The 27649-nt window shown below is 44.0% G+C and overlaps 1 protein-coding gene across 5 annotated transcripts in view; it reads right to left on the reverse strand.

Moving 5' to 3' along the window:
• Positions 1-10547, reverse strand: part of BRWD1 (bromodomain and WD repeat domain containing 1) — a 129729-nt gene extending 119182 nt beyond the window's left edge. For 3 of the 5 annotated variants that reach the window (XM_081301309.1, XM_081301306.1, XM_081301310.1), the window contains exons 1-7: positions 9990-10181; positions 9857-9915; positions 9751-9780; positions 9577-9636; positions 3560-3710; positions 1429-1527; positions 727-887 (exon numbers count right to left, since the gene is read on the reverse strand). In XM_081301309.1, coding sequence (XP_081157435.1) covers positions 727-887; positions 1429-1527; positions 3560-3710; positions 9577-9636; positions 9751-9780; positions 9857-9915; positions 9990-10038 — 609 coding nt within the window. In that variant the 5' untranslated portion in view covers positions 10039-10181. Of the gene's footprint in view, positions 1-726; positions 888-1428; positions 1528-3559; positions 3711-9576; positions 9637-9750; positions 9781-9856; positions 9916-9989 lie in introns of all 5 variants that reach the window. The other 2 variants (XM_081301307.1, XM_081301308.1) reach the window with 1 other exon arrangement.
• Between the last annotated feature and the right edge of the window lie 17102 nt (positions 10548-27649).

Genomic DNA, 27649 nt, shown 5'->3' on the forward strand with positions numbered 1-27649 from the left:
AATTCCAAATATTTCTGTACAGCTTGCCAATAACTACTTGAACACAGAAATGCTATCTATAATCAATCCATTTTCCAGAATTAACGATTAATCAATGTATGAATATTTCTAACAGCTTGAAGATTTGTTTCTGGATTTGGGGTTAATTTACATTTAGATTAAGTACAGAGTGACAATTCAATAAGTTCAAAATGAACTAAAGTATTAGATGTGTATTTGGTTTTTGTTTTTTTGTTTGTTTTTGGTACTAGAGATTGAACCAAGGGGCACTGAACCACATCCCCAGCCTGTTTGTTCTTTTGTTCACTTTTTTTTTAAATTCAGAAACAGGATCTCACTAAATTGCTTACAGCCATGCCCGATAAATTGCTGAAACTGGCTTTGAACTTGCAATCCTTTTGCCTCAGCCTCCCAAGTAGCAGGGATTACAGGTCACTATACCAGCCTACACAGGCATAAATTTCAACCATCCTTAATGATCATGATTGAGAACCACTGCTCTAAGTCATTATCTCTCAAAACAGCACATAGGACTATTTGTCGATAAATCACTTGAGGTACTTATTTAAAATACAAATTCATGGGCCCCACACCAGACCTACTTGGTTGAAATCTCTGAAGATTGGAAATAAAGAACCTACAAAGTTTATAAAATTTCCTAAATGATGCTGAAGCACACTAAAGTGCTGCAGGCAGTACCCAATTTAGTAGAAAATGTTAACTCACTGTAAAGATTCTATGTCCTGTCCTATCAAATGCTACACAGTAAACAGCAGATAGATGTCCGAGAATCCTTCTGTGCATTTTTATATGCTGATACATAGTTCCTGGAAATGCTGTGCTAAAAGTGGAACACCCTGTGAGCTGTTTTCCTCGATGTATCTCCACTAGGAAATAAAAACAATGAAAATGGTTAAGAGGAAAGCCAATATTTTTGTGAAAAACTAAATAAATTTGTTTGAGAAATCCTAAGGACACAAATTTCTTTCCAATTGTGTTCTACCATAATCACTAATGCAGGCGTTTTTTTTTTTTTCCGCCCCCAGTACCAAGTGTCGAACCCAAGGGCACTTAACCACTGAGCCACATCCCCAGCCCTTTTTTATATTTTATTTAGAGACAAGGTCTCGCTGAGTTGCTTAGGGCTAAATTGCTGAGGCTGACTTTGCACTTGGGATCCTCCTGCCTTAGCCTACCAAGCTGCTGGGATTACAGATGTGCACCACCTTGCCCAGCTCAGACTTCTTAATATAGTGATTGTTTTCATTAATTTTATTAATTATTTTAAGAAAATAGTAGTTTGAAATTTGATATGTATTACTACTTAAAAAACAACCCTGCCAGTATTTCCTTTTTAAATTTGACATTTACAAATTTTATCAAGAAATTAAAAGAACTTTAGGCATCACCAGGGCCCACCTCACTTACCAAGATTTGGAGGAGAGCCATAGTTCACGGGCATTTCAGGAGGTCTTCCTCTATGAAGAGCAGCAAAGGCAGAGCCCTTCCACACTGTGTGCCTGCAGTCTTTAAAATGAATTTTAGATACACATAAAATCTTGAAAGTTAACCCCAAGAAAGATTTTATAGAATACTTACGTATATTGTAATAAACTGTTTATTCAAAGTTTTACCAACTATAATATACTTTAACAGAAAAGCCCTGGAGGTTTATTAGACTATTTCTGAAGGGGAAAAAAAAAAAAAACTTAGGACATCTCAGATACAACAGCAACAACAACTAACATTGGTGTAGCACTTTACAGTTCACAAAGTGCTTTCCACATACATTATCTCATTAAACCCTCACAACAACCCTGTGAGGTAGGTATTTTCGCCAATTTACAAGTGAGGTAACTGAGGCTCAAAGATTTCAGGACCTTTAAAGAGATCCACCGCAAATGATCAGTAACAACGGGCCATAAAACCAGATCTTTTTTCAAGTCCCATTTAATGCCAAATAAGTGTTAATTTTTCAATGTAGAATTATACTATACAATATTAAAGACCTTAATCACAACTGGTCCAACTTTTCAAAAATTGAAAATTGAGAAAAATTTTAATTTCTTTCACATATAAAAGTCCTTGACTTGTTTAGTCTTAAAATTAATTTGGCCAATACTGCCACGACTTTGGTCTCTTTAGGAAGTATTGACAAATTAAATAGCTTTCCCTTTATTTTAGGATCACAGATAATCCTTTACAGAAGGGCATATAATAAGTAGGATCGGTGAGTCTGAACATTAACTCAAAAAGCCCCATCCCTCCCTGACCTACAAGAAAAGAACTGAAGAAAAAGTGTCTTTCCTCCTAGGAGACAGCAGCAGAACACAAGTCATGGGCAGTCTGCTGTGCTCAAGTTTAGCTACCTCACAACTCAAAGACAAGGGAGGGATGGCAGCATACTTAACCTCCATGAGCCTCGGGTGCCCCAAACTAACAGGCATATAGAGTTTTACATGAATGGATCTATTACCACTATCATGACCAAAGAGCAGTTACCAGGCATCCTCTCATGGCACCAGTACAAAACAATAGAGAAACAGGGCCCTACCCTATGCACTTGACCAAGTCTCTTCCAAGGTCTGCCAATTCTAAAACAGTGCTCATCACAGAACAACATTGAGCTTGACACAGAAAACAGAGGAAAACATGCTGCCCAAGTAACTACTAAGTAACAGCCTACAACAGAGTAATTACAAGTGAATAGGAACACAGAAAAGGAAGAATACCAACAGTTTCCTGATTAGAGCCAATATGTGGCACGGCTGCAGAGCACTAGGAAACAGCTACCTGGACAAACCAGTCTGGCAGCGAACCAAGAGGGAGGCTGTTCTTCCTCAGTCAAGCTTTATCCTCATGGTGCCTCTAAAGAGGGAGCATCCCAGCGACTGCTCTTAGAGAGTCAAGGGAGGAGGCTCAGGATGGGAGGAACCAACCATCTTGCCCATTAGCAGTTTAGCCACATTATACATAGATAGTATCACATACATATACTTAAGTCTAAGTCATTTGTACCAAGCTAACAGAAAAATAGCAATTTCAAACATTTTACTAGCACATAATTTGCCAAAAAAATAGTGTAAAAAAAAGAACCATGCAATTTTACATTTTTGGTGCTTGTTTTCAAACCGCTACCAACCTTAGAAAATCACTTCCCCTGGTAACAAAGGGCTCTCGGAATCTAAATAGCAAAGGAAATACTTCTAGCATTTTAAGAGTTTATTAGACACATACAATTACATTCAATAAGTTACGAGTGAGCTACAAAATGAAAAAATTAAGAACTCACATTGATAAAACCTCAAACACATCTCATAATAAATTCAAGCTTTTTAGCTTAACATCTGTATCTTGAGCAATTTTTTAAATGCAGAAAAACCCATTAAACACTTAGGTAATAGGATTCAATGTTCTATGCTAAATGCAGAGAATTTTATAGTCCACAGCATGATTTAGTTACATATCACCTTTCTTCCACAATACTTACATTACGTCACAATTATAATAATTATTAAGCTATTAATACAAAGCAGAACACTTCTTCAAATTAAGGTACCTTTTGCTGTACGTAGCAAAGACTGCCTTCCTGCACCAAGTAAAGAAGTGACTCTTGAAATACTGGGTGGAATTTCTTTATCCAACATAGGGCCGATGCGCTGGCAGATTTGCAACAGATGATCAGGAGCCACATGCTTATTGGACAAGACCTGGTTGGAAAGTTAAGTTTTAATAACACTAAATAATACCAAAAAAACAATAAATGTTTAGGGATAAATCTGACAACACATATGAAACACACTGAAAACTACAAAACATGCTGGGAGAAATAAAAGACAGCTGAAAACAATAAACGGAACTACTGATTCAAACCAATCCCAACCAAAATTCAAGCAAGAATTTTTTTTTATAGAAATCAACAGTATTATTCTTAAATCTGTATGAAAATAACATAAAAAATCCAAAGCAGCTTTGAAAAAGAACAAAGTGGCAGTGTTAACAACATTGGCTTTCAAGGCTTGTTTTAAAACCACAGAAATCAAAACAGTCTGGTATTCTTGGTATATAGATAAAGAGATCAATGGAGCAAATTGTCAAAAACAAGACGTATGTATACTTAGACCACTGATTTTTTTGTTGTTTTTTTTTAAACCAGGGATTGAACCCAGGGGCACTCAGCCACTGAGCCACATCCCCAGGCCTATTCTGTATTTTATTTAGAGACAGGAGGGTCTCACTAAGTTGCTGAGTGCCTTGCTAATTTGCTAATGGTCGACTTTGAACTTGCCATCCTCCTGCCTCAGCCTCCAAAGCTGCTGGGCTTACAGGCGTGTCACTGTGCCCAGCTAATGATTTCTAATGTGACACCTAAAAAGCACAAACCATAAATAACAAAAATGATAAATCAGATTTCATCAAAACATCTTCCTTTCTTCAAAAGCAATGTTTTTTTTTTAAGAGAGAGAGAGAGACAGAGAGAGAGAGATAGAGAGAATTTTTTTTTTTTAATCTTTATTTTTTAGTTTTCGGCGGGCACAACATCTTTGTTTGTATGTGGTGCTGAGGATCGAACCCGGGCCGCACGCATGCCAGGCGAGCGCGCTACCGCTTGAGCCACATCCCCAGCCCAGCAATGGTTTTTTTTTAAGGTAGTATATATTTTTTTTTTAAAGAGAGAGTGAGAGAGGGGAGAGAGAGAGAGAGAGGGAGGGAGGGAGGGAGGGAATTTTTTTTAATATTTATTTTTTAGTTCTCGGCGGACACAACATCTTTGTTGGTATGTGGTGCTGAGGATCGAACCTGGGCCGCACGCACACCAGGCGAGCGTGCTACCGCTTGAGCCACATCCCCAGCCCAAAAGCAATGTTGATTGCTAAAGGCTGAAGGAAAATATTTGCAAAGCATGTATCTCACGATGGACCTATATCCAGAATAAAGAACTTAAAAAGAGTTCCCAACAATATTCAACTCAACAATACTCGACATTCCAAATTCAACAGTAACAACCCATTTTAAATAGAGTAAAAAGTTTGAACAGACATGTCACCAAAGAAGGTAATACAAATAGCAAATCAACATGTGAAGGTGACTGACATTATTTAGTAAAATACACATTAAGATTTTAAGGAGATACTACCACACACCTGTGAGGATGGCTAAAATGAAAAGGACTGACCAGCCCAAACGTTGCAAGAATGTGGAGAAACTGCTGATGGAAATATACAACACTACCACAAATTCTGAAAACAGTTTAACAGTTTCTTTAAAAATTACACATAAGGGCTGGGATGCAGCTCAGTGGCAAAGCTTCTGCCATGCATTCACAAAGCCCTGGGTTCAACCCCCAGTTCCAAAAGAGACAAAAAAAAAAAAGAACCCCACCAAAAAAAAAATAAGATTAAAAAAAAAAATTACACATAAGCTGAGCACAGGGACATACACCTGTAATCTCAGCCACTCAGGAGATTGAGGCAAGAACACATCCAGTCTGAGGCCAATGTAGGTAACTTGCCTTACATGCACAAGAGCCTGGGTTCAATCCCCAGCACCACTAAAAAAAAAAAAAAAAAAAAAAAAAGCACTTTTGAGATCACTTTTGTCACTTTTTGTTCTTCATCATTAATCCAAATATAAAATAATCCTGGACTCAATATAAAAGTTTTTATTCATCAGCCCTGGTGACAACCAGAGCTTGATAAAATACCTTTGATTTCCCAATCGGACTCATGTTCCCCACCTCCTGGCAGATATACCAACACAAAAGTGAAAAGTATCAAAACCAGGTAGACCTCAGAAGCTTCTTAATAGTAATTAGCACTTTGTGCTTCAAATGTCAGTACCTAACCTCCCAAACACTGCTGCAAGTAATCAGCACAGCACACAGGAATAGGAGATGAGTGGAGCTAGAAAAGTAATTCCAACAGAATCAAGAAAAATCACAGGTTTAAGAATCTGTCAATCAAAGCCAGGCACAGTGGCAGTACATACCTATAATCTCAATAAGTTGGGACACTTAGGAAGATCCCAAGATCAAAGCCAGCCTCAGCAACTTAGCAAGGCCCTGAGCAACTTGGTGAGATCTGCTCTCAAAATTAAGAAATAAAATAAAAAGAGCTGGGGATGCGGCTCAGTGGTTACATGCCCCTGGATTCAAACCCCAGAACCAAAAAAAAAAAAAAAAAAAAAAAATTTTTTTTTAAAGAGCAACTGGTGCATGATCTTCCTCTCTTTAAATCAAAAGTGCATGGGCTGGGGATGTGGCTCAAGCGGTAGCACGCTCGCCTGGCGTGCGTGCGGCCAGGGTTCAATCCTCAGCACCACATACCAACAAAGATGTTGTGTCCGCTGAGAACTAGAAAATAAATGTTGGAAAATTCTCTCTCTCTCTCTCTCTCCTCTCTCACTCTCTCTTTAAAAAAAAAAAAAATCAAAAGTGCCACTAACACTCAGGAAGACAAGATTAAAACACTAGATTTCACTGTGCCTTTCCAATACAGCTATATCCTCCATTAAAAGTTTTGGGTTTTTTTCTTGCATTTCACCATGGGGAAAAAAATGATGCCCAGTCCCACCATAAAGACTGATTTAACTGGTTTGCAGCCCACTTTGGACATCTGGAACTTGCTCCCAGATAACTCTAACCAAAATTTCAGAACCATTGAGAAAATGGAATAACTTCAAGAAGAAACAATGACATATCCAGAATAAGACAAATATCTGTCTCTTCAGTAATAGCGTAGGAAAATGATGATTCACAATTTTATATAATCAATGCCATTTTTTCCCCCAGTACTGGGGACTGAACCCAAGGGCACTTAACCATTGAGCCACATCCCAAGCCCTTTGTATTTTTTTTTATGACTTTTTTTTTTGAGAGAGAAGAAAGAGAACTTTTTAATATTTATTTTCCAGTTTTCGGCGGACATAACATCTTTGTATGTGGTGCTGAGGATTGAACCTGGGCTGCATACATGCCAGGCGAGTGCTTGAGCCACATCCCCAGCCCCCCTTTGTATTTTTTTGAGACAAGGTATTCCTAAATTGTTTAGGGCCTTGCTGAACTTCTAAAGTTTGCCTTGAACTTGTGATCCTTCCGTTTCAGGCTCCAGAGACACTGAGATTTCAGGAGTGCCTCACACCTGGCATGGACCTGAATTTGAACTAAACATAAAGACACTCAGGGAAGCCAGATGTGGTGGAGCACACTTATAATCCCAGCAATTCAGGAGGCTGAGGAGGCCCTAAGAAACTTAGGGATACCCTGTCTGAAATAAAAAGGGCTGGGGATGTGGCTCAATAGTTAAGTGCCCCTGGGTTCCATCCACAGTTCAAAAAAGAAAGGATCCTTTTTTCATTGTGGTCCTAGAGATCCAATCCAGTGTCTTGTACTGTGCATGCTAAGCACATGCTCTACCACTGAATAGGCCTTTATAGAGATGCAGTCCAAACAATTTGCTTTAAAATACTCCAGCATATTAACCAATGAAATAAATGGCTATCTGAAGCCAGGCACAGTGGCACATGCCTGTTAATCCCACCTACCCAGAAAGCTTAGGCAGAAGGATTGAAAGTTTGAAGCTAGCCTGAGCTAGCAAGACCCTGGGTCAAAATTAAAATGTTTAAAGGGCTGGGGATGTAACTCAGTAACAGAATGCTTGCCTATCATGCTAAGGACCTGGGTTCAGTCCCCAGTACTGCAAAAAAATAAACAAGAAAAAAAAATGAATGGCTATCTGGAATCTGCTTAAAAACAACACAGTGAGGCAGAGATTAGCAGATGCAACATTTTTTGATTAATCACTAAGGCTGGATAAAGGGTACCTGGTGGTGGGTTTCTTATTTATTTGCTTATTTATTTTGTTACTAGCCACTGAACCTCAGGTGCATCTTACCACCTAGTAACATCCCTACCTCTTTTAAGTTAAGAAGTTTGCCCAGGCTGGCCTCAAACTTTCAATCCTCCAGCCTCAGTCTCCTAAGTTACTGAAACTACAGGAATGTGCCACCATAGCCCACTATTCTATTTTTTTGTATTTAATTAGCACTTTATATTAAAAGTGACTACCACAAGTAGAAAGCAAAGTAAACAGCAAATTGGCAACAAATTCAAATCTGTTAATGGTATATAGGGGATCATTACATTCTCATTTAGGTACATTTGAATTACTTAGTGTCATATCAATAATGCTTTTCTGCTTCAGGGATAAAGCCATTTTACAAATCCCAACCCCCAAAAACATATATGTATAAAACATACACTTAATACTTACTGTTCATACATGCATATAACAAATCCCCTAGCTAATTATTTTACATTTTGTATTTTTTATTATTTATTTTTAGTTGTAGTGGGACACAATACTTTTATTTATTTTTATGTGTTGCTGAGGATGGAACTCAGTGCCCTGCGCGTGCTAGAGGAGGGCTCTACCGCTGAGCCACAACCCCAGTACCCCCTTTTACTTTTAATACAAGAATGTTAAGGGCTGGGGATGTGGCTCAAGTGGTAGCGCGCTTGCCTGGCATGCGTGCGGCCCGGGTTCGATCCTCAGCACCACATACCAACAAAGATGTTGTGTCCGCCGAGAACTAAAAAATAAATATTAAAAAAAAATTCTCTCTCTCTGTCTCTCTCTCTCTCTCTCTCTCCCCTCTCTCTTAAAAAAAAAAAAAAAAGTTAAGATTTCACCACCTTCTGCTTAGAACCGTGATAGAAATTGAGACGTTTCTTTTTCCCCCATTATTTTCCTTACTCATGATACTGAACATGGCCTGGTAACCAAAAACATGTTTTACCCCAATATACAAATTTCCAAAAATATTTCCCAGGAAAATGTTTATTCCACCAAGGACAAATGAATCCTTGCATTACTGTAACTGGAGAAAACCTAATTATATCTTAAGAATAGAAAAAAAAATTATAAAGTATAAATGTATTCACGTTAACATTGCTTAAAAAATAAAATATTTACTAATTCAAAGCCTATGTTCTTTATACACAGCGAGATCAACTATAAAATTAAGTAAATCAACTTCCTAAGGCATTCAAAAATTGTACTGTAAAAAAAAACTGTACTGTTCAGAACAAAAGCATTGGAGTGAAATATTCACGAATCAGCAATACTTTTCTCACGCTGCAAAGAGGAAAAAAAAAAAAAAAAAAACCTCCAAGAAAACCTTTGCCACCTTCGGAGACCAAGGATTCTATTCCTAGGGAACAAGTGGTCGGAAGACCTGGGCGGGGCAGAGGAGCAGCGACCAATCAGAGCTCGCCTTACGCGCCGGGCCAAGGTAGCAGGCGATAAGAGGGCCCCCCTGAGTGGCTGGCGGGCGCACGCCGCCCCCGAAGGCAGCCGCACCTGGAGGCTCGGCCCAGCCCCGAGCTCGCGGCACCCCCTCCACCGCCCCCGGAGGCCGTTTCCTGCCAAAACAAACCCCGCCGCCTCCAAAGCAAAACAAACCCTGGTCGGGGACAGGCCCGCCGTCCCGGCCGCACGCCCAGCGCTCCGGTCGCGGGGAGCCGGGGCGAGGGCAGGGGCGGCGCAGAGGACGCGGGCGGAAACGTCCGGTGCTCACCAATTCCTCGTAGCTCCTGTTGTGCTCGTTGCCCTCCCAGTCCAACCTCTTCGGCAACAGCTGGAAAGACACGAAACGCGCCCGCGTGACCACCGCTCCGGCGCGGGGCCGCGGGGGCGCGGGCGGGGCCCTCCCGGGGCCGGGGGCGGGACGCGCGGGGACGGCGGCACCAACCTGGTACTGCTCCAGCTCCTGCACCAGCACCTGCGGCAGAGACGCACCGTCAGTGGCGGGCCCGGCGCGCCGCCACCCCCCGCCCCCCGCGGCCGCCGGCGCTCACCTGGGCGGCTCTGCGGCACGGGCCGGCCGATAGGTACCGAGCGATGAGGAAGTACAGTTCTGCGGAGGGAAGACGGGAGTCGGTCAGGGCGGCGCGGAGCGCGGGGCCCGGGGGGCGCGGCGCCGCGTCTTACCCGACTCGATGAGCGGCACCGGACGTCGGGCGGGCGCGGGCTCCGCCATGGCCGGGCGCGGAGCGGGGAGCGAGCGGGCGAGCGAAGCGTGTAGGCCGCGCCGAGGCCTCACCGCGCCGGCGTCCCCTCTCCTCAGGCGCGCGCCGCCGCCGCCATGCCGTGCGCGCCGCCAGCGCCCGACGCCTCCGCCGAGGAGGAAGTAGCCCCGCCGCGGGGACGAAAAGTAGTCCCTCCGGAGGCTAAGCGACGCGAGCCTCGGGGCCGCGCCGAGGGAGCGCGCCCGCCTCTTGTGGCTTCCTGCGGCTGGGGGGCGCGGGCGGGGGCGGCAGGCAGGGGCCTGGACCGGGCCGGGCGGGGCGCGCGCGTGGCCCCGGATCCCTGCGCGGTGAGGCGGCGCCGGCCTTTGTGCGGCGGCAGCGGCGGCTGCGGCTGCGGCGGCGGCGGCCCGGCTGCTGGAGGGCGGGAGCCGGGGGCGGAGGTCGGGCTGCGGGCCGACGGGCGTGGGCGGGGCGAGGGAGGGGCGGGGCTGCGCGGCAGACGCTGCCGCCCACTCTGCTGGTCACCGCTCGGAAGGGACGAGTCACGGGCGGTCACCCGAGGCCAGCGTGTCTGCCCCCCGCCAGAGAGCCGTCGCTCGAAGGACGCGAAGCTTTGCCCGACCGGGGTCCCCGAACGCTGTCCCTCTTGGCCGCAGCGCGTGGCAAACAGCTCCCAGTCTGCGTCACCACGAGCGGCGCTGCAGAAGGAAGAATCAATGAGACCCAGCCGCAGTCCCCCGCCTGCTGTCCCGCCGGGAGGTTAATAAGATGCAGCGCGCCGCGGAGGGTGTCCGCGTGGGGAGGCGGCCGGGCGGCGATGACTTAGCCGGATTGTCAAAGGACGGCTGGACGGGGGAAGGGCAGTGCAAGCAGCAGCCCGTTCCGAGGAGGAGGATCAGGAAACGGGTTGGAGGGTCATTTGTACCCTCTTGCAAGACACTGATAGGATTTGAGGTCGGGGAGGTGGACAAGGGCCAGGAAAGCCCTTAATTGTGCTGGGCTGCTGACCTACGTGGATTCGTGCCTTTAGCACTTAGTCATAAGTACAGCATGAGTGTGAGTTACCATTCTCTTTCCTGCTCAGGGAGAGAACCTGCACAGTATGTGGTTCGGATCAGACTCTGGACTCACCTGGACTGCTCCCTGGTTCCACCAGCTTTTAGGTGTGTGCCTTGAGCAAGACGCTGAATCTGTGGGTCTCAATTTTCCTCAACTGTAAACAGTAGCTAGTATTTTTGTTTACATCATAGGCCTATGAGCATAGGCCTGTGAGTTGATAGAGCTTCTAGCACATAGTAGGCACCATATTGGAGCTAACAACCCCATGCTGGGGATTGAACTCAGGCATAAGCTACCATTGAGTTATTTCCCCATCCCTTTTTTATTTTGAGACTGGTTCTCACTAAATTGCCCAGACAAGCCTGGAACTTGGATCCTCCTGCCTCAGCCTACTGAGTAACTGGGATTCCAGGCCATTGCAACCATGCCCAGCTGACTTGCGTTATTAAGTAGCTGGAGTTCTTTTCTAACAATCCAAACATGTTCAGGGTAGTGCTCAATTAATGCAGCAAACACAATCAAATCATGGGTTAAAAAGAAGAAAGACCATGTTTTGACATTACAAAGATTTTTTAGCATATTAGGGAAAATGTGAGCAAATAACGACAAGGTTTGGGGCAAAGGTAGAAGGGACATGTTCTTGCCTGAGCTAGAGGAAATGGGAAAGTTTGGGTCATCCAAACTACAATTTGTGGGAAAGGATTATAGGCATATGAACAACAAACAACAGGACAAGACAAATAGCATTTTAGTTGTCCCAGTGGCCCACGCCTGTAATCCCAGAGGCTGAAGCAGTGGAATTTAAGTTCAAAGTCAGCCTCAGCAATTTAGTGAGACTTTGTCTCTAAAATTAAAAAAAAAGGTGAGAATGTGGCCAGAAGCATCTGAGTAGTGGTTATAAGGATAGGAAAAGATGGCAGTATTGAAGTGGAATGAAAAGAAAAGAGTCCTGGGCTTAGGGGTGCAACTCAGTGGTAGCACACTTGCCTAGCATGCAAGAAGAGGCCCTGGGTTCAGTCCCCTGTAGTGGGGGCATAATCGCAAAAAAATCTAGAGTTTAGGGTTTGGTGGGTTAAAGTTGTGCCACCAACTGCAATGGGGCATTCAAGCTGTAGCTAAATTGTTAAGAAGTATAACTTCTTGGAAGAACTTGATTATATGAAATTACAACTGTCCCTGTGGGACAGTGTGGTCTAATGCAACCTCCAAAAAAAAGTTATAGGAGTTTATATCCCAAATGCCTGTCATTGTCTGGAGTATAATTCTGGAGTGGGCAGCATTATGTTAATGTGAGATCAGAAATGATGGCATGAATCTTTGCAAGAGCCCTGGTAGTCCTTTTACAGCTTAGTCTGACACCTATCACAAATGCTCATCCAGGATTACACTCAAAGAGGCATAACCTCCCCATTCAACTCCCAAGTGTCAGAGACTCAGATAGGACTCATATAGGCCTACCAAGAAGAAGAAAGGGGAACACATTATCCACCAGCAACTAGGTAATGGGTGCCTGCCAGAAGTGCCCTCCAAATAAGGCTGGACTCAGGTATGTATCTCTCATACATTTGAGTAGCAGCTGTCCTAAATGTGCATGCTAAAGTTTGCTTTTGAGAAAGTGGAAATAACCTGAGATTACATAGAGAACTAAATTATCAAAAAATGGTTGGTAGGGACTGGGGATATAGTTCAGCTGGTAGAGTACTTGCTTCGCATGCACAAGGCCGTGGGTTCAATCCCCAGCACCTCAAAAAAAGAAGAAAACCGGTTAATAAACAAGGGTCAGAAAATCTTAACTGGTGATGTTAAGCTATAATATGGTCATCCCTCTCCACTCAAGGGTTACATCTTCAAGGAAAAAACACTGTGATTAAGCTTTTGGCCAGCAATTCCTAAATAAACTTAAGTGTCCTGAAAGTAGCTCTTGGTTATCTACAGTGCTCACTTCAGTAGAAGCCCAGTGAGACTGAGAAAGGCCTGAGGGCACATAGCTAGTAAACAGCCCCCAGCTGAAGTCTGGGTGTGACAGCCCTGCCTTAGAACACAAGCACTACAAAAGTCTTTCTCCCCTTGCTGTTTCACAAAGGAGGGAAACCAGACCGGGAAAGTAGGAGATTGACACAAGGTTGCACAGCCAGTACCTGGGAGAGCTGGAATTTGAAAATCCATGTGATAAGTACGCACATGAGCTCATGTATCACAAACAACTCTTAGTTCTGGTTCTTCTCATTTTAAGGATGAAGAAATTTGAGGTTTAGAAAGTTTTTAGAATTTGCCTAAGAATGGAAAACTTAGCAACAACAACAAAAAAAAAAAAAAAAACAGGCCTTCCTATTAGCACATAAGAGGACCCAAAGTTGAAGTGTGAAAAGCTTATGTGGAAAATGATGCACAAACCAGTCTGGCTCCAAGGATGGTCAGAAATGAGGACTTAGGCAAAAATGTGGATTAGGGCAATTGTGAAAGACTGAAGAATGGGGTAAGGCCAGGCAAAGTGGCACAAGCCTGTAATCTCTGGAAGATGAGGCAGGATCACAAGGTCAGGGCCAACCTGGGCAATTTAGCAAGAGATACCATGTCTCTAAAAAGAGCTCAGTGTTAGAGCACTTGCCCAGCATGTGTGAGGGCCTGGGATCCAATGCCAGCACTGCAGAAAGGCAGAGATGAGCAAATCTACAAGCAGTGCAGACCTCACAAAGAAATTAGGCTGGGATGTAGCTCAGTGGCAAAGCATCTGCCTTGCATTCACAAAGCCCTGGGTTCAGCCCCCAGTTCCAAAAAAGACCAAAAAAAAAAAAAAAAAAAGAACCCCACCAAAGTCTAATGATGTGCTGATGTGGCCTTTTTTTTTTTTTTTTTTTTTTTTAAAGATAGAGTGAGAGGAGGGAGAGAGAGAGAGAGAATTTTTAATATTTATTTTTTAGTTCTCGGCGGACACAACATCTTTGTTGGTATGTGGTGCTGAGGATCGAACCCGGGCCGCACGCATGCCAGGCGAGCGCGCTACCACTTGAGCCACATCCCCAGCCCTGATGTGGCCTTATGTTAGCTAAATTCAGGTTTATTCAGGAGGCACTGATGATTCTGCATCACATCAGCAGAGCTTCTAGAGACGTGAAATAGATGTGATGCTGAGCCTACCTATGGAGCCCTTGTAGCACAAACAGGAGTCCGCACATGGGGAGAAACAGAGTGCACAGAAAACTCTGACCATTTCTTTCATTCAACAGAACTGAAGGCCTGCTCTGAGTTCCCCTGGGATAAGTCCCCTAGTTAACTTCCTGACAGGTTTACAGAAAACTGAGAAGTTGACCATGAGGCATCTGATCTCTGGCCTGGCCCCTTTGTCACTTGCAGATCTTGTCTCTAATTCCTGAGGCCCCTTTCCACCCGCTGTGGGTGTCATCTTTCCCTCAGGATCTTTTCTCCCCTTTAAGTCTGTCCCAGCCAGCTGTCCCATTACTGACTTGTCCCTGCCTCCCTCAGCAAATTGTTTCCACATTTATCTGCTCCCTCTCCAAATTCTGCCTCTCCCTGTCACTGGCGTCTGTCCCTGTTTGTTCCTGGCTTGCAGGCAACGGCCCATATCTGTCTCCAAGTCTTACCAGTTCTTGCTTTGAAATTCTTCTCACAACACCAGGAGCACAGTGCGGTTGGAGACCATCTGGGGAATGTGGGGGCTGGGTCCAGAACGTCTGCGTCTGCGCTCAGATGGCAGAGTTCAGCAACCTCCGTGGCCCAGGAATGATCTTTAAAGTGGGGAGAACACTGACGGACGACATTTGTGGAATGTTTTTATGTCATGCACACTGCTAAGCCATCTGTGGTGCTCAGGAGATGGCTAGAATACACAGGTTGTGAGCATTTCCAGAGGGTGCCTGTGAAGCTCTTTGATGCCTAACTCTCAACATGAAGCATTTATATGAAAATAATTTTTCCCATGCATTTCCACTTAGTTTAGGCCCTCAAGCCTCAAAGCCAATCCTGTCACTACTTTGTGTGTGTGTGTTTACTGAAGATTAAACCCAGAGCACTTTACCACTGAGCCACATCCCCCCAGTCTTTTTACATATTTGATATAGCATCTCTAAGTTGCTCAGGGCCTTACTAAATTGCTGAGACTGGTCTCGAACTTGTGATCCTCTGCTTCAGCCTTCCAAACTGCTGGGACTACAGGCATGCACCACCATGCCCAGCTCTTTGAAAATCTTAATGCTGTCTCCATTTTACACATGCAAGCCATCAATAATACTTCCCATGAGGCTACCTTCAAAATGTGTCTAAGGGGCTAGGGTGAAGCTGTAACTCATGGTAGAGCCCTTGCCTAGCAAGTGCAAGATCCTGAGTTCCATCCCCAACACTGCAAAGAAAAAAAGAGTGTGTGTATGTCTGTGTGTCTGTGTCTAACTGCTTCTCACCACCCTGAGTACAACCTCCTACAGATCACTCTGCTTCTACCTTTATCCTGTTCCTATCTGTTCTCAAAAGGCAGCTGCAGGGAGCCTGTTGAAACCTAGGTCAGCTCAGTCCCTCCTCTCTCAAAATTCACCAATGGCTCCCAAGTGAGCCCAGGCCCCACAAAGAGCCCCATGATATGGCCTCTCACTCCCCAGACCCCTCTCCCACTTTTCTCCCCCTCATGCTATGCTCCAGGCACATCTGGAATGCAGTTGCCTTGGGGACTTTGCACTTACTGCTCTTGCACAGGAATGTTCCTTCCCCTAGGAATCCCATGTGGTTCGGTCCCTCCCTGCTTCAAGTCTTGGCCCAAAGTTCACTTTTCAGGGAGATCTTTCCTACCTTCAATAAAACTAACCCTCCCTGTCACCCCCACTTCCCTTTTCTCCTTCCTGCTTTATTTTCCTCCATAGCACCTTTGACCTCACCCGCTGTAAAATTTGCTCACCTCTCACTTATTGCATATCCCTCCCACTCTATGAAGGCAGGCCTGGGTTTGTGCCTGTTTTGCTCACCAGTACATCTCCAGAGCTGCTGTAAAGCCTGACATATAGTAGGCACATGATAGAAACGTACTGGATACTTCATGAAAATCGCTCATGTGAGCTAGTCAGCCCTCAGCTTCTCTCTCCAGCCTCCTGGCCGCCAGTGTAGTGGTTACATTCGAAGACAGCCCACAAAAACCTGATGACCTTGCCCCACAGGAATCTCCACTGCTATCATGAAAACAGGGAGCATTTTCAGGAGCAGTAACAGAAGCTGCCTGGGGGGGAGGATTCCAGTGCTAGGGGAACAGGCAGTCTGTCAGTGCATTTCCCCGGACTGGGCCTGGCCTCCTGGCACACAGCATTCCTGCCTCCTCCTGACAACCTTGCTTCACCTCCACTGCTCCATCACCCCAGCCTCTCCCCTAAGCAGACATAGTGCCCTCTGGTTTCCCCAAGGGCCACTGACCCTAAAGCTTAGGAGACAGGAATCTGGCCTTGTCTGCCCCAAAGGTGAGCCTTTGGAGTTGCAGTGAGGGGAGGGAGAATCCCAGCAGGCACAAAGCAAGTCTAAAGAGGGAAGAACAGAAGGGGGAAGGAAGAGCTAAGTGGAGAGGCTGGAGGAATCATCATTAATTGTTGTTAGAAGGCTTGTCTTGTCTGTATGCTGGTGGTGACCAATGAATACTGCGGAACCTTTGAAGATGTTTTGAGTTTGTTGTTGTTGTTTTTACCAGGGATTGAACCCAGGGGCACTGCTTAACCACTGAGCCTCATCCCCAGCCCTTTAATTTTTATTTAGAGACAGGGACTTGCTAAGTTGCTTATGGCCTCGCTAATTTGCTAAGGCTGACTTTGAACTTGTGATCCTCCTTGCCTTAGCCTCCCTAGACACTGGGATGACAGGCATACACTAGGATAAGTCTCCCAGCTTATTTGAGCCTTTGATGATGTTTATTTGCAGGAATAACTCTCCACTTGGTAACTGGAGAAAAATTCCTGGTCCCTCTTCTTACTTACAGGGTACTTCTGGCCTAGAGCAGGGTAAAGAAACCACAGTCTAACCCCCCAAATCACCTTAGTATTGAAGAACCAAACCTTCCAAAGCTGTAAGATATGAATATCAGTATGAAATGAGGTTGAGATGATTTTTGATTGCAGAATCCAGAATCTCAAATATTGTCTTTAACTACCCACTTTGCAGCAAAGGTCTTCAATGGCAAATACATGCATAGAAGATATGGCTGCAGAAAGTTCTTCGTCAACCCTGAGCCTATTTCCTTGTGAGCTAGACTCCATGCGTAAACAATTAATTTGTTCAGGTCGTGCAGTCTCTGAAAACTGACCAAAACCACCCAGAAATGGCAGCATCTCAACAGCTAGTATGTGCACCCCAGGCTTGGGAGCCCTTCACCGTCAGGGCTAGGACTTCTAGAGGCCTGGTTCCTGTGCCCCACATTTGTCCTTTCAGATGCATGAAAGCAAAACACTTGAGAGGAACCTCTCCTCACAGAGCCCCACCTCCGCTCCGGAAGCACTAGACTTTGCATATGGTTAGATATGGGTTTGTTGGTTTTCAATAGATTTTCAAGACTGCAGAATCCAGCACATTGATCAGCCTATATATTCATATTGAACAAAGGAAATAAAAGAACAAAATTCATGCAATCAGAGGTAGCTGAGAATCATCAACAGATGGGTTTGTTCATTAACATTTTTGAGTAGGTTAATTTTTCCATACAACTTAATGATATAATTTCCTAATACAATCCTACAAGACAAGCTTTGCCAAAATCTAACCTACGAAGTTACACATTCCACAGAATTTAATTATAAAGCCTTTGCAAAGAACAGATTACTACAATAGAACATTTTGTTCTTTGCAGTAAATAAACAAATCAGAAACTCTGTTTCATGCTCAATAAGAAATGAGTATACACAGACTTTCCCTGAATTACATCCTGGTCCCACAAGGCTCACGTTTTCTCATTAGTATTTTCAGAATTTCAAAATACAAATTTTTCAACATTCTTTTTTATCTCTCTAGCAAAAAGTAATGACCAGTCCACTACTTTGAGTTATCTGTGATCTTACAATGTATGTTTCAAGGATTCCAGTTGCATGGTTGTCTGAACAAAAGAGGGATGGATTGACAGGTAATTATGAATCTTCTCCAGCTGCCTAGAACACAGACAGCTACATAAGCAGGAGGCAGACAGTCCACCCACCCAATCAAACCATTTTCCAGAGTCTCCTGGATTCCTTGCAAGACCCCCCAGGCTGTAGAATATACCACTCATTCAGGGGTAGTGATAACCAGGAGATGGGGACAAGGATAAAGGGAAGGTATCAAATGACAGGGATGATCAGAGCAGGACAGTATTATCCCCAGATGGGGATGGGGTGGGGTTGGCGGAGTTCTGGTTGTGTGCTGTTTCTTTTTTTGTTTTTTTTTTCTTTTTTAGTTGTAGTTGAACACAATACCTTATTTTATTTATTTTACTTTTTAAAAATATTTTTTAGTTGTAGTTGGACACAATACCTCCATTTTATTTATGCATTTGTATGTGATGCTGAGAATCGAACCCAGCACCTCACTCGTGCTAGGCGGGTGCTCTACCACTGAGCCACACCCCCAGCCCTGTTCTGTTTCTTAATCTGAGATGCATTCACCTGGCAGGTAGATCTCCTATAAAAGGACACCTCTGTTTGTCAATTTACACAGAAAGGGTGTGCATCATTCTACCACTGTGCTTTTTCTGAGAAGCCCTGTGTCCCTTGAATGGCCTACCTCACAAAGCTTCCGCCTTCTTCCTCCCTTTCTGTCTTTGTTCTCCACCCCTTTCCCTGTCTTCCCACTTCTCTTTGGTGCTGGGAATTAAACACAAGGTTTATACACTCTAAACACGTGATCTACCACTGAGTTACAGCCCCCAGCTGCTCTGCTGATTAGTAATCATCATACAATTTTTTTTCAATTTTGAATTTTAAAATAATTTTAAACTCAAAAAAAAAGTCGATTCATGAATAGCAGAAAGAGAGGGGCTGGGGATGTGGCTCAAGCAGTAACGTGCTCTCCTGGCATGCGTGAGGCACTGGGTTTGATCCTCAGCACCACATAAAAATAAAATAAAGATATTGTGTCCACCTGTAACTAAAAAATAAACATTAAAAAAGAACAGCAGAAAGAGGCCAGGCAGGGCTGGGGATGTGGCTCAAGCGGTAGCGCGCTTGCCTGGCATGCGTGTGGCCCGGGTTCGATCCTCAGCACCACATACAAACAAAGATGTTGTGTCTGTCAATAACATTCATGAAATAATATATTTTCCAGTACTGAGGATTTGAACTAGGAGTTTTCTACTACCCACTTACATCCCCAGTCATAATAATTTTTTATTTTTTTTTGGGGGGGAGGTATTGGGGATTGAACTCAGGGGCACTCCACCACTGAGCCACACCCCGCCAGCTCTATTTTATATTTTATTGAGAGACAGGGTCTCACTGAGTTGCTTAGTGCCTCACTTTTGCTGAGGCTAGCTTTGAGCTCGAGATCCTCCTGCCTCAGCCTTCCAAGCCAGTAGGATTACAGGCATGGGCCACCGCACTTGGCCGAGAACTAAAAAATAAATATTAAAAATTCTCTCTCTCACTCTCTCTTTAAAAAAAAAAAGAAAGAAAGAGGCCAGGCAGGGTAGCCCATGTCCCTAATCCCACTGACCCAGGAGACTAAAGCAGGAGGATTGTAATTTTGAGGCCAGCTTTGGCAATTTGGCAAGCTAACCCTAACTCTCAATCTGTCTCAAAATAAAATAAAAGGTTTGGGGATGTAGCTCAGGGGTATAGCACCCTGGGTTTGATTCCCAGTCTGGGGTTGGGCGGAACTAGCAGAAAGTACCCCATACCCCCAACTGTTAAAAACTCCACATGTAGTTTCAGCAGTGCTTGTGCTGAATACACTTGCATAATTTCTTCTGTGCTTCTACTGTAAAGAAGAGCTTTGGTTCTCCCCAATTTCCTTTTTGTTTGCTTGGGTGCCTGCTTTTCACTGAGTCAGGGTCCCTTAGGAACACTGCTGGGAAGTTCCTACAGTAACTAAGTGCATCCTCTGTGGTCCAGGAACCCAGGGGTACTTTACCACTGAGCCACATCCCCAGCCCTAAGTTGCTTAGGGCTTCAGTAAATTTTCAGACCGCAGTAAGCCCCAAACTGGAATTTACCACATGCCCATCACAGGGAGATCAATAGGAACGAAGGTGCACAGACACTCTCATGAGCAAAATAATTGAGCAAAAAATGCTAGATCCAGAAGGGTGCATGCTGTGGCGCTCAATGTCCAAGTGGTTCCGAGTGGTCTGCAGAGCTGGAAGCCAGGATGTGATCAACCTTCCCATAGGAGTGGAGCAAGGGTGTGTCAATAACATTCATGAAATAATATATTTTCCAGTACTGAGGATTTGAACTAGGAGTTTTCTACTACCCACTTACATCCCCAGTCATAATAATTTTTTATTTTTTGGGGGGGGGGTATTGGGGATTGAACTCAGGGGCACTCCACCACTGAGCCACACCCCGCCAGCTCTATTTTGTATTTTATTTAGAGACAGGGTCTCACTGAGTTGCTTAGTGCCTCACTTTTGCTGAGGCTAGCTTTGAGCTCAAGATCCTCCTGCCTCAGCCTTCCAAGCCAGTAGGATTACAGGCATGGGCCACCGCACTTGGCCGTTTTTTATTTGTTATTTGTTCATTTTTATTTTGAGATAATGCTGAATTGCTGAAGCTGGCCTCAAACTTGTGCTCCTTCTGCCTCAGCCTCCTCAGTTCAGTTTCTACTTGGCCTTTGAGACTGGGGGTGTCCTGCTGCAGGAGAAGCTAGTATCCTTTGTCAAAGAGCTAAATCACACCTGGCCAGGAAGTCAGACGCCTCAGGGAAATCTTGGAGAGGAAGAGGAACTTAGGGAAGCTTCAGGCCAGCTGCTGGCCCAGGCCTATGTGAGCCACCTGACAAATGCGCCCTTGGTATCCACTGGTGCCAGGGCCTTGCCTTGGGATGCTGAGCAGAGGAGAGCAGTCTGCTTCTTGCTTCTCTTCTGCTTTCCCAACGGTGCAGAAAGTGTGGCATAACCGGCTCACAAGTTGACACCTCGAAGATCCTCTACCTGGCTTATTAGCTAGGCACCTTCCTTCATCTCATTTGAAATGTGAATGACAATCACCTATGAAAGGACAGGAGAATTAAATGAAATAATGTGTTCTAGCCTAGAATATAACACTCTAATTTTGTTGAGTTGATTCCTTTACTAAATTAGATGATCAAGAATGTGCTTTTGGGGCTGGGGATGTGGCTCAAGCGGTAGTGCGCTCGCCTGGCATGTGTGCGGCCCGCGTTCGATCCTCAGCACCACACACCAACAAAGATGTTGTGTCCGCCGAGAACTAAAAAATATTAAAAAATTCTCTCTCTCTCTCTCTCTCTCTCTTCTCTCTTAAAAAAAAAAAAAGAATGTGCTTTTGGGCTGGGGATGTGGCTCAAGCGGTAGCGCGCTCGCCTGGCATGCGTGCGGCCCGCGTTCGATCCTCAGCACCACATACCAACAAAGATGTTGTGTCCGCCGAAAACTAAAAAAAATAAATATTTTTTTTTAAAAAAAAGAATGTGCATTTTGGGTGGGCTGGGGCTGGGGCTCAGCAGTAGAGCGCTCACCTAGCCTGTGTGAGGCCCTGGGTTCAATCCTCAGTGTCAGATCAGGTGAGGCAGGTATCGACCAAAGGAGGCAGATTTAAAAAGACAGCTGAACCAGGCTTTATTTGAGACTCACTCCGGGGGAAACTCGATCAGACCAACAGAGTGGACAGGAGGAGGATCTGAGGAGAAACCACGTGGGAGCTTGACCAGACTGGACTTTTATGGGGCTCACAGCAGGAAGGGAAGGGCTTGGGATAGGAAAAGGTGTTCTTAGGGTCCCTTGTCCCATTGGAGTTGGTCAGGGGAGTTGGCTAACTCCAGGATTGGCCAGGGAGTCCTGCTGATTTGACAGGCACCTGATTGATGTTCCTTTCCCCGTGGGCTGCTTTGTTTTAAGTCGCCACCAAGACACCACCACCGACCTAACACTCTGCACCACATAAAAATAAATAAAAAAATAAAGGTATTGACGACTACAGCTAAAAAATAAATATTAAAAAAAATGTGCTTTTTCGGGCTGTGGTTGTAGCTCAGTGGTAGAGCACTTGCCTGGCATGTGCAAGGCACTGGGTTCGATCTTCAGCACCACATAAAAATAAATAAATAAAATAATGCTATTGTGTCCAAAAAAAAGAATGTGCTTTTAGTTTGAACTCAACAAAGATCATTAGTCCTTTGAAATGTGAAAGAGAGGAACCTGGAGAAATGAAAGATGGAGACCAGGCAGAGATACACAGGAGAGTTTATTTGTCAGAAGTGACAAATAAAGGCACATCTCTCCCTAGATAAAGAGAGGCAAGACCAGTTTGGGGTTAGGACTTTTATGGGGCAGATTTAGGGATTAGAGCCTGGTAGGCCTTAATTCTGGCAGTTAAGGGTGGAGTTGTTAAGAGAGAGTGATGAGCCTTTCTCAGAAATGCCCTTGGGTGGGAAAGCAAAATTTTTCTTAAAATGGCGCCTGCCACTTAAGATGGCCATCCAGATGCTAAGCAAGGACTTTACAAAATGTTAAGAATAATTACATGAAAATCTAGGATCAAGTAATAAAATTATAAATATTTATCCATTTCTGTAGATCAAAAAGCTTGATGCTATAAGTTCCCATACTTAAATTTCATCTTCTCATAACTGCTTTTTAAAAAGAACTAAAAATAAATATTAAAAGAAAAAAATTATTAAAATTAAAATTTTTTTTAATTCTTTTTTTTTTAAAGAGAGAGAGAGAATTTTTTATTATTTATTTTTTAGTTATCGGCGGACACACAACATCTTTGTTTGTATGTGGTGCTGAGGATCGAACCCGGGCCGCACGCATGCCAGGCGAGCGAGCTACCGCTTGAGCCACATCCCCAGCCCTAAAAAAAATTCTTAAAATTAAAAAAAATGTGATTACACATCCACATTTAAAAAAAAAAAAGGTTACAAAGTAGAATTCAAAATGTGGTTCCATTTTTGTAAAAATTATTTTATACAAAATGGCCCTCTGATCAAACACCTGGGTTTCTCTCTGGGCTTTACCTGTGCTAGTGATATGTGCAAAATAGAGGGACACAGCAACTGTTTTATTTATAAAAGAGGAGAGTGACGGTTCTTACCACCAGAATTTGGCATGACTACTGAGAAAATCTAAGTGACTGTTTAAAATAGAATCTGTCAGGTGGGCACTATGATGCAGGCCTGTAATCCCAATGACTTGGGAGGCTGAGGCAGGAGGACCGCAAGTTCCAGACCAGCCTCAGCAATTTAGTAAGGCACTAAGCAACTTAGATTCTCCCTCAAAATAAACAATAAAAAGTGTCCTGGGGGCTATTCCCAGTACCAAAAAAAAAAAAAAAGGAACCTGTCATGTACTAACATGTGGTAAGTACACAATAAATGTTTACTTGTTGCCATTTTTACTAGCAGTGAGTCAAAAACAACCTAGAAGTATGTACAGACATGGCTAGCCTGCTTGGTGGGTTATATTCTTTTGTGCTGTTCTGTGTCTTCAAAATTATCTACTATGTTGGTCAGTGCTCCGTCACTGAGAGAAAATCATTAACTGTAAAAGAGGAAAGGTTTCTTAGACTCATGGTTTTATTGTCCAAAACTCGGTCCTTGTCCCCGATGCTAAATCAGTAACAAGGACACAGTTTTGAGAAAAAGAAAGAAGTTTTATTGCTTTGCTAGCAAAGGAGAAGCACAGGGACTCTTGTCCAAGAGTCTGTGATCCTGTCTATCAGCAGGAGCAGGGTGGTTTTCAAGAAGTGACTCAAGGGCTACATTCTCTGTTGGAGTTGTAATCACTTGTTAATTTGGGAGATAGTCATTTCTGAGATCTTCTGGTGCCATCCCTGAAGTCTGGATTACTACATTCCTATGGTGGGTGTGTGTTCAGGGACAGATAATTCTGCTTAGGGTGGGGAAGAAAGGTGACCCGGTCCCTCTTGAGATTAGGGAGGGGGGAGGTTAGGGAGGGAGAGAGGTTAGGGAGGGGGGGGAGAGAAAAAAAAACACGTCCATTTTAAAAATCAGTTGCAGTAGCAGAGCAGCACGGCTAAGTCAAAGCATAAGTGGACCATTATTACATGCTCATATATGCTTAGGCAAGCCCTATAGCCCAAGCTGCACCCTGGCCTAACAGGCTCATTCCCTGACTCCATTCAAAGTCCTCATTCTACTCCTTTGTGGATGGACAAATATTTAATCACATCCTGTCTCTCTGTTCCCAAAACAAAATACTGGTCTCACCCCCTCTGTCCTTTGTTCTCTTCTTTCCATATTCTTGGCCCCCATACTCCTCCATTCCACAAGAGTGACAACCTCTGCCCTAACTCCTCTTCGGTAAATGACAAACAAACGTTCTGAGCAGTTGTTCTGTGAAATCCAAATAAGATCAGCACGGGACATGTTCTTCTAGCTGTAAGGAAGGCAAACCCTGCCAAAACAAGCTCTGTCTTTTAAATGTCTGATTCCAGGGGCAAATATTTCTCCACAGCTACTCTGCAATCCAAATTTAGATACCTCAGCAAAAGAATCAACATTTTTGTAAATGCTTATTTCAAGATTCCAAATAAATAAAATGGCTATTTTAGCAAGAGCAAAGCACAGACTGACAGTGTCTTCGGGAGTCAGAGAGCTTTCCATGTGGCTTTGCTTTTCTCCTCCACTTAGAACTTATTTACCCATTTATTTATTTTTCTGGTACTGGAGATTGAGCCCAGGGGCGCTCTACAACTCAACTACATCCCCAGCCCTTTTGTATTTTATTTTGAGACAAGGTCTTGCTGAATTACTTAGGGCCTCACTAAGTTGCCTAGGCTGGCAAATTGCGATCCTCCTGCCTCAGCCTCCGAGCCCCTGGGATTACAGGCATTGGCCAACATGTCTGGCTCAGCTGAAGTCATCTTGACAAACACATTCCAGCCATGTCTTCACAATGGAGACAGAATATTTCAATCAGATCCTGAAAGTTCCCTGATGGGAACAGTGGTCCACTTTATGCTTTGAATCAGAGACAAGGACAGAGCTTTAGGCAACTTTACCACTTTGTGGTCATCCTCTTCTTAGCCCCTGGCAGCCACTGATCTGTTCTCTGTCCTTATTATTGTGCCTTTGTAAAAACATACCATATATAGAATCATCAAATATGTAGCCTCTCATATCTGGCTTTTTTTCTCTTAGCACAATACTTTTCATCCATTTTGTGAATATCATCAGTTCTTTCCTTTTTATTATGGAGCAGTATTGTGTTATGTGAATGAACCACAATTTCTTTATCTATTTGCAAGTTGAGGGACACTTGGGATGTTCCCATTCTTTAATTATTTCATGACAAAGATCCTTATACATATTTACATGTATAGTTTTTTTGTTAGAAGATATATTTCCATCTAGTCATGAAATATGGGTCCACTCTTCTGGTGGTCCCATGGAGTTTAGGTGGTTCCCAAGACACCTGAGATGTTTTCTCAGGCTTGATGATTTGCCAGAAGGACTCACAGCATTCAGAAGAGCTGTCAATCTCATGCTTATGGTTTATTATAGTGAATGGTGCAGATTAACATCAGCAAAGGGAAAATCTGTCAAGTGGAGTCTGAAAGACAGACACAAGGCTCAGGCTCCCAGCTATCCTCTCCCAGTGGAGTCTTGCAGGCAGCCCTCATTCCTCCTGATGTGGCCAACGAGGTGCCCACCTGAGTTCCCATGCCCAAGATTATTACTGGGTGGTCTATTATGCATGCCTGCAGCATTCCTCAGATGCCAGTTCCAAAGAAGCAGCCAGTATACACTTGTTGTCAGGAGACTCCAAGGTCTCAGAGGCTGTCTCAGAAGCTGGATCAAGGGCCAGTCCTGCAGACCTGGGGAATATGGGAGAGCTGAGCAATCCTACCCTGCACTTGAGTAAGGGTCTGTTTAACTTAAAACTGCTACTGTTTTTCTTCCTTTTTTAAAGAAAAAAAAATAGTTTCAGGGATTGAAAAAGGCACTCTTTACCTTTACTATCAAGCTGCATTCCTAGTCCTTTTTATCATCTATTTAGAGACAGGCTCTTGCTGAGGTGCCAGGCTGGCCTGCACCCCACCATCATACCATGGTGCGAGATGTCCTATGCTTTTTATGACCTTTCCTGGCCAGCACTGACCCACCTTGGTCACCTTGCCTAGCTCCAGATGGGATTCACTAGTAAGGCAGCCAATTTTGTTTTCCATGTGGTAAAATATGCAGAACATAAAATTTACCCTTTTGACCACTTTTAGCATACAATTCAGTGGCACTCAGGCTATCACTGTTCTTGAAATAGTGAGATTGTAGTGAGACTGAAGAATTTAGCTGGCATAATTAAGATTTCTTCTGCAAATTTTATGTCCAAAATATGTTTCATTTGCCACTATTTCATTTATTTAAGAAAAGGGGCCCACAGTTCTTAGTGGAAGCTGGTTGTGGTGATGCATGCCAGCAATCCCAGGGACCCAGGAGGTTGAGGCAGAAGGATTCCAAGTTTGAAACCAGTCTCAACAACTTAGTGAGGTCTTCAGCAACTTAGAGAGAACTTGTCTCATAATAAAAAGTAAAAAAAGGCTAGGGGTATAGCTCTGTGGTAGAGTGCTCCAAGTTTCTATCCCTAGTAGCAAAAAAAAAAAAAAAAATCTTAATGGTATTTATTGAGAATGAGGATACAAGTTCTTATGTTCATGTTTTTTTTTCCCCCAAATGTGAACCAAACCATTAACTTACTAATGGTTAGTAACACTAAAGGTATACCAAAACATTAAAGGTTTTAGGCCTAACAATTTTTTGAGGGGGGCGTTCCAGGGATTGAACTCAGGGGCACTTGACCACTAAGCCACATCCCCAGCCTTATTTTTTATTTTACAGACAGGGTATTTGTATTTAGAGACAGGGCCTCACTGAGTTGCTTAGCGTCTCACTTTTTGCAGAGGCTGGTTTTGAATTCATGATTCTCCTGTCTCAGCCTCCCAAGCTGTGCGTGCCACTGTGCCTAGCAGGCCTAAGAATTTGATAATGTTAATTTCAAACTAATTTCATTTGTTAACTGTTGAGATGGTTGGACTTCTTTCAGTTTCCACCATTACAAACAATTCTGCCATTAACATTTTTGTCTCCATCTCTTTGTGCTGTTTTGGACTTCTTTAGGATAGGTGCTGGAAAATGCACTGCAAGGACATGGAAAATACTACATTTGAACTGAATAGGTACCAGCAAATTCCTCTGTTAACTCTTAAAACTTCCAAAACTGTCGCCACAAGAGCCCAAGAGCTCATTTCCCAGAATCTCTAAGAGCATGCTTGGGCAGGTAGCCTGGAGGTGCGATTCAGGCCACATCTCTGAACACCTTTAGGTGCTGGAGCTCTGACGCCCTGAGGATGAAGAGGTGGAAAGAGCTCCCCTGACTGGCACAGAGCCTGTGTGAGGCACTTGGGTTTGATTCTCAGCACT

The sequence above is a fragment of the Spermophilus citellus genome, assembly GCF_964194105.1.
Source record: "Spermophilus citellus genome assembly, chromosome: 7".
Classification (NCBI taxonomy): Eukaryota; Metazoa; Chordata; class Mammalia; order Rodentia; family Sciuridae; genus Spermophilus; species Spermophilus citellus.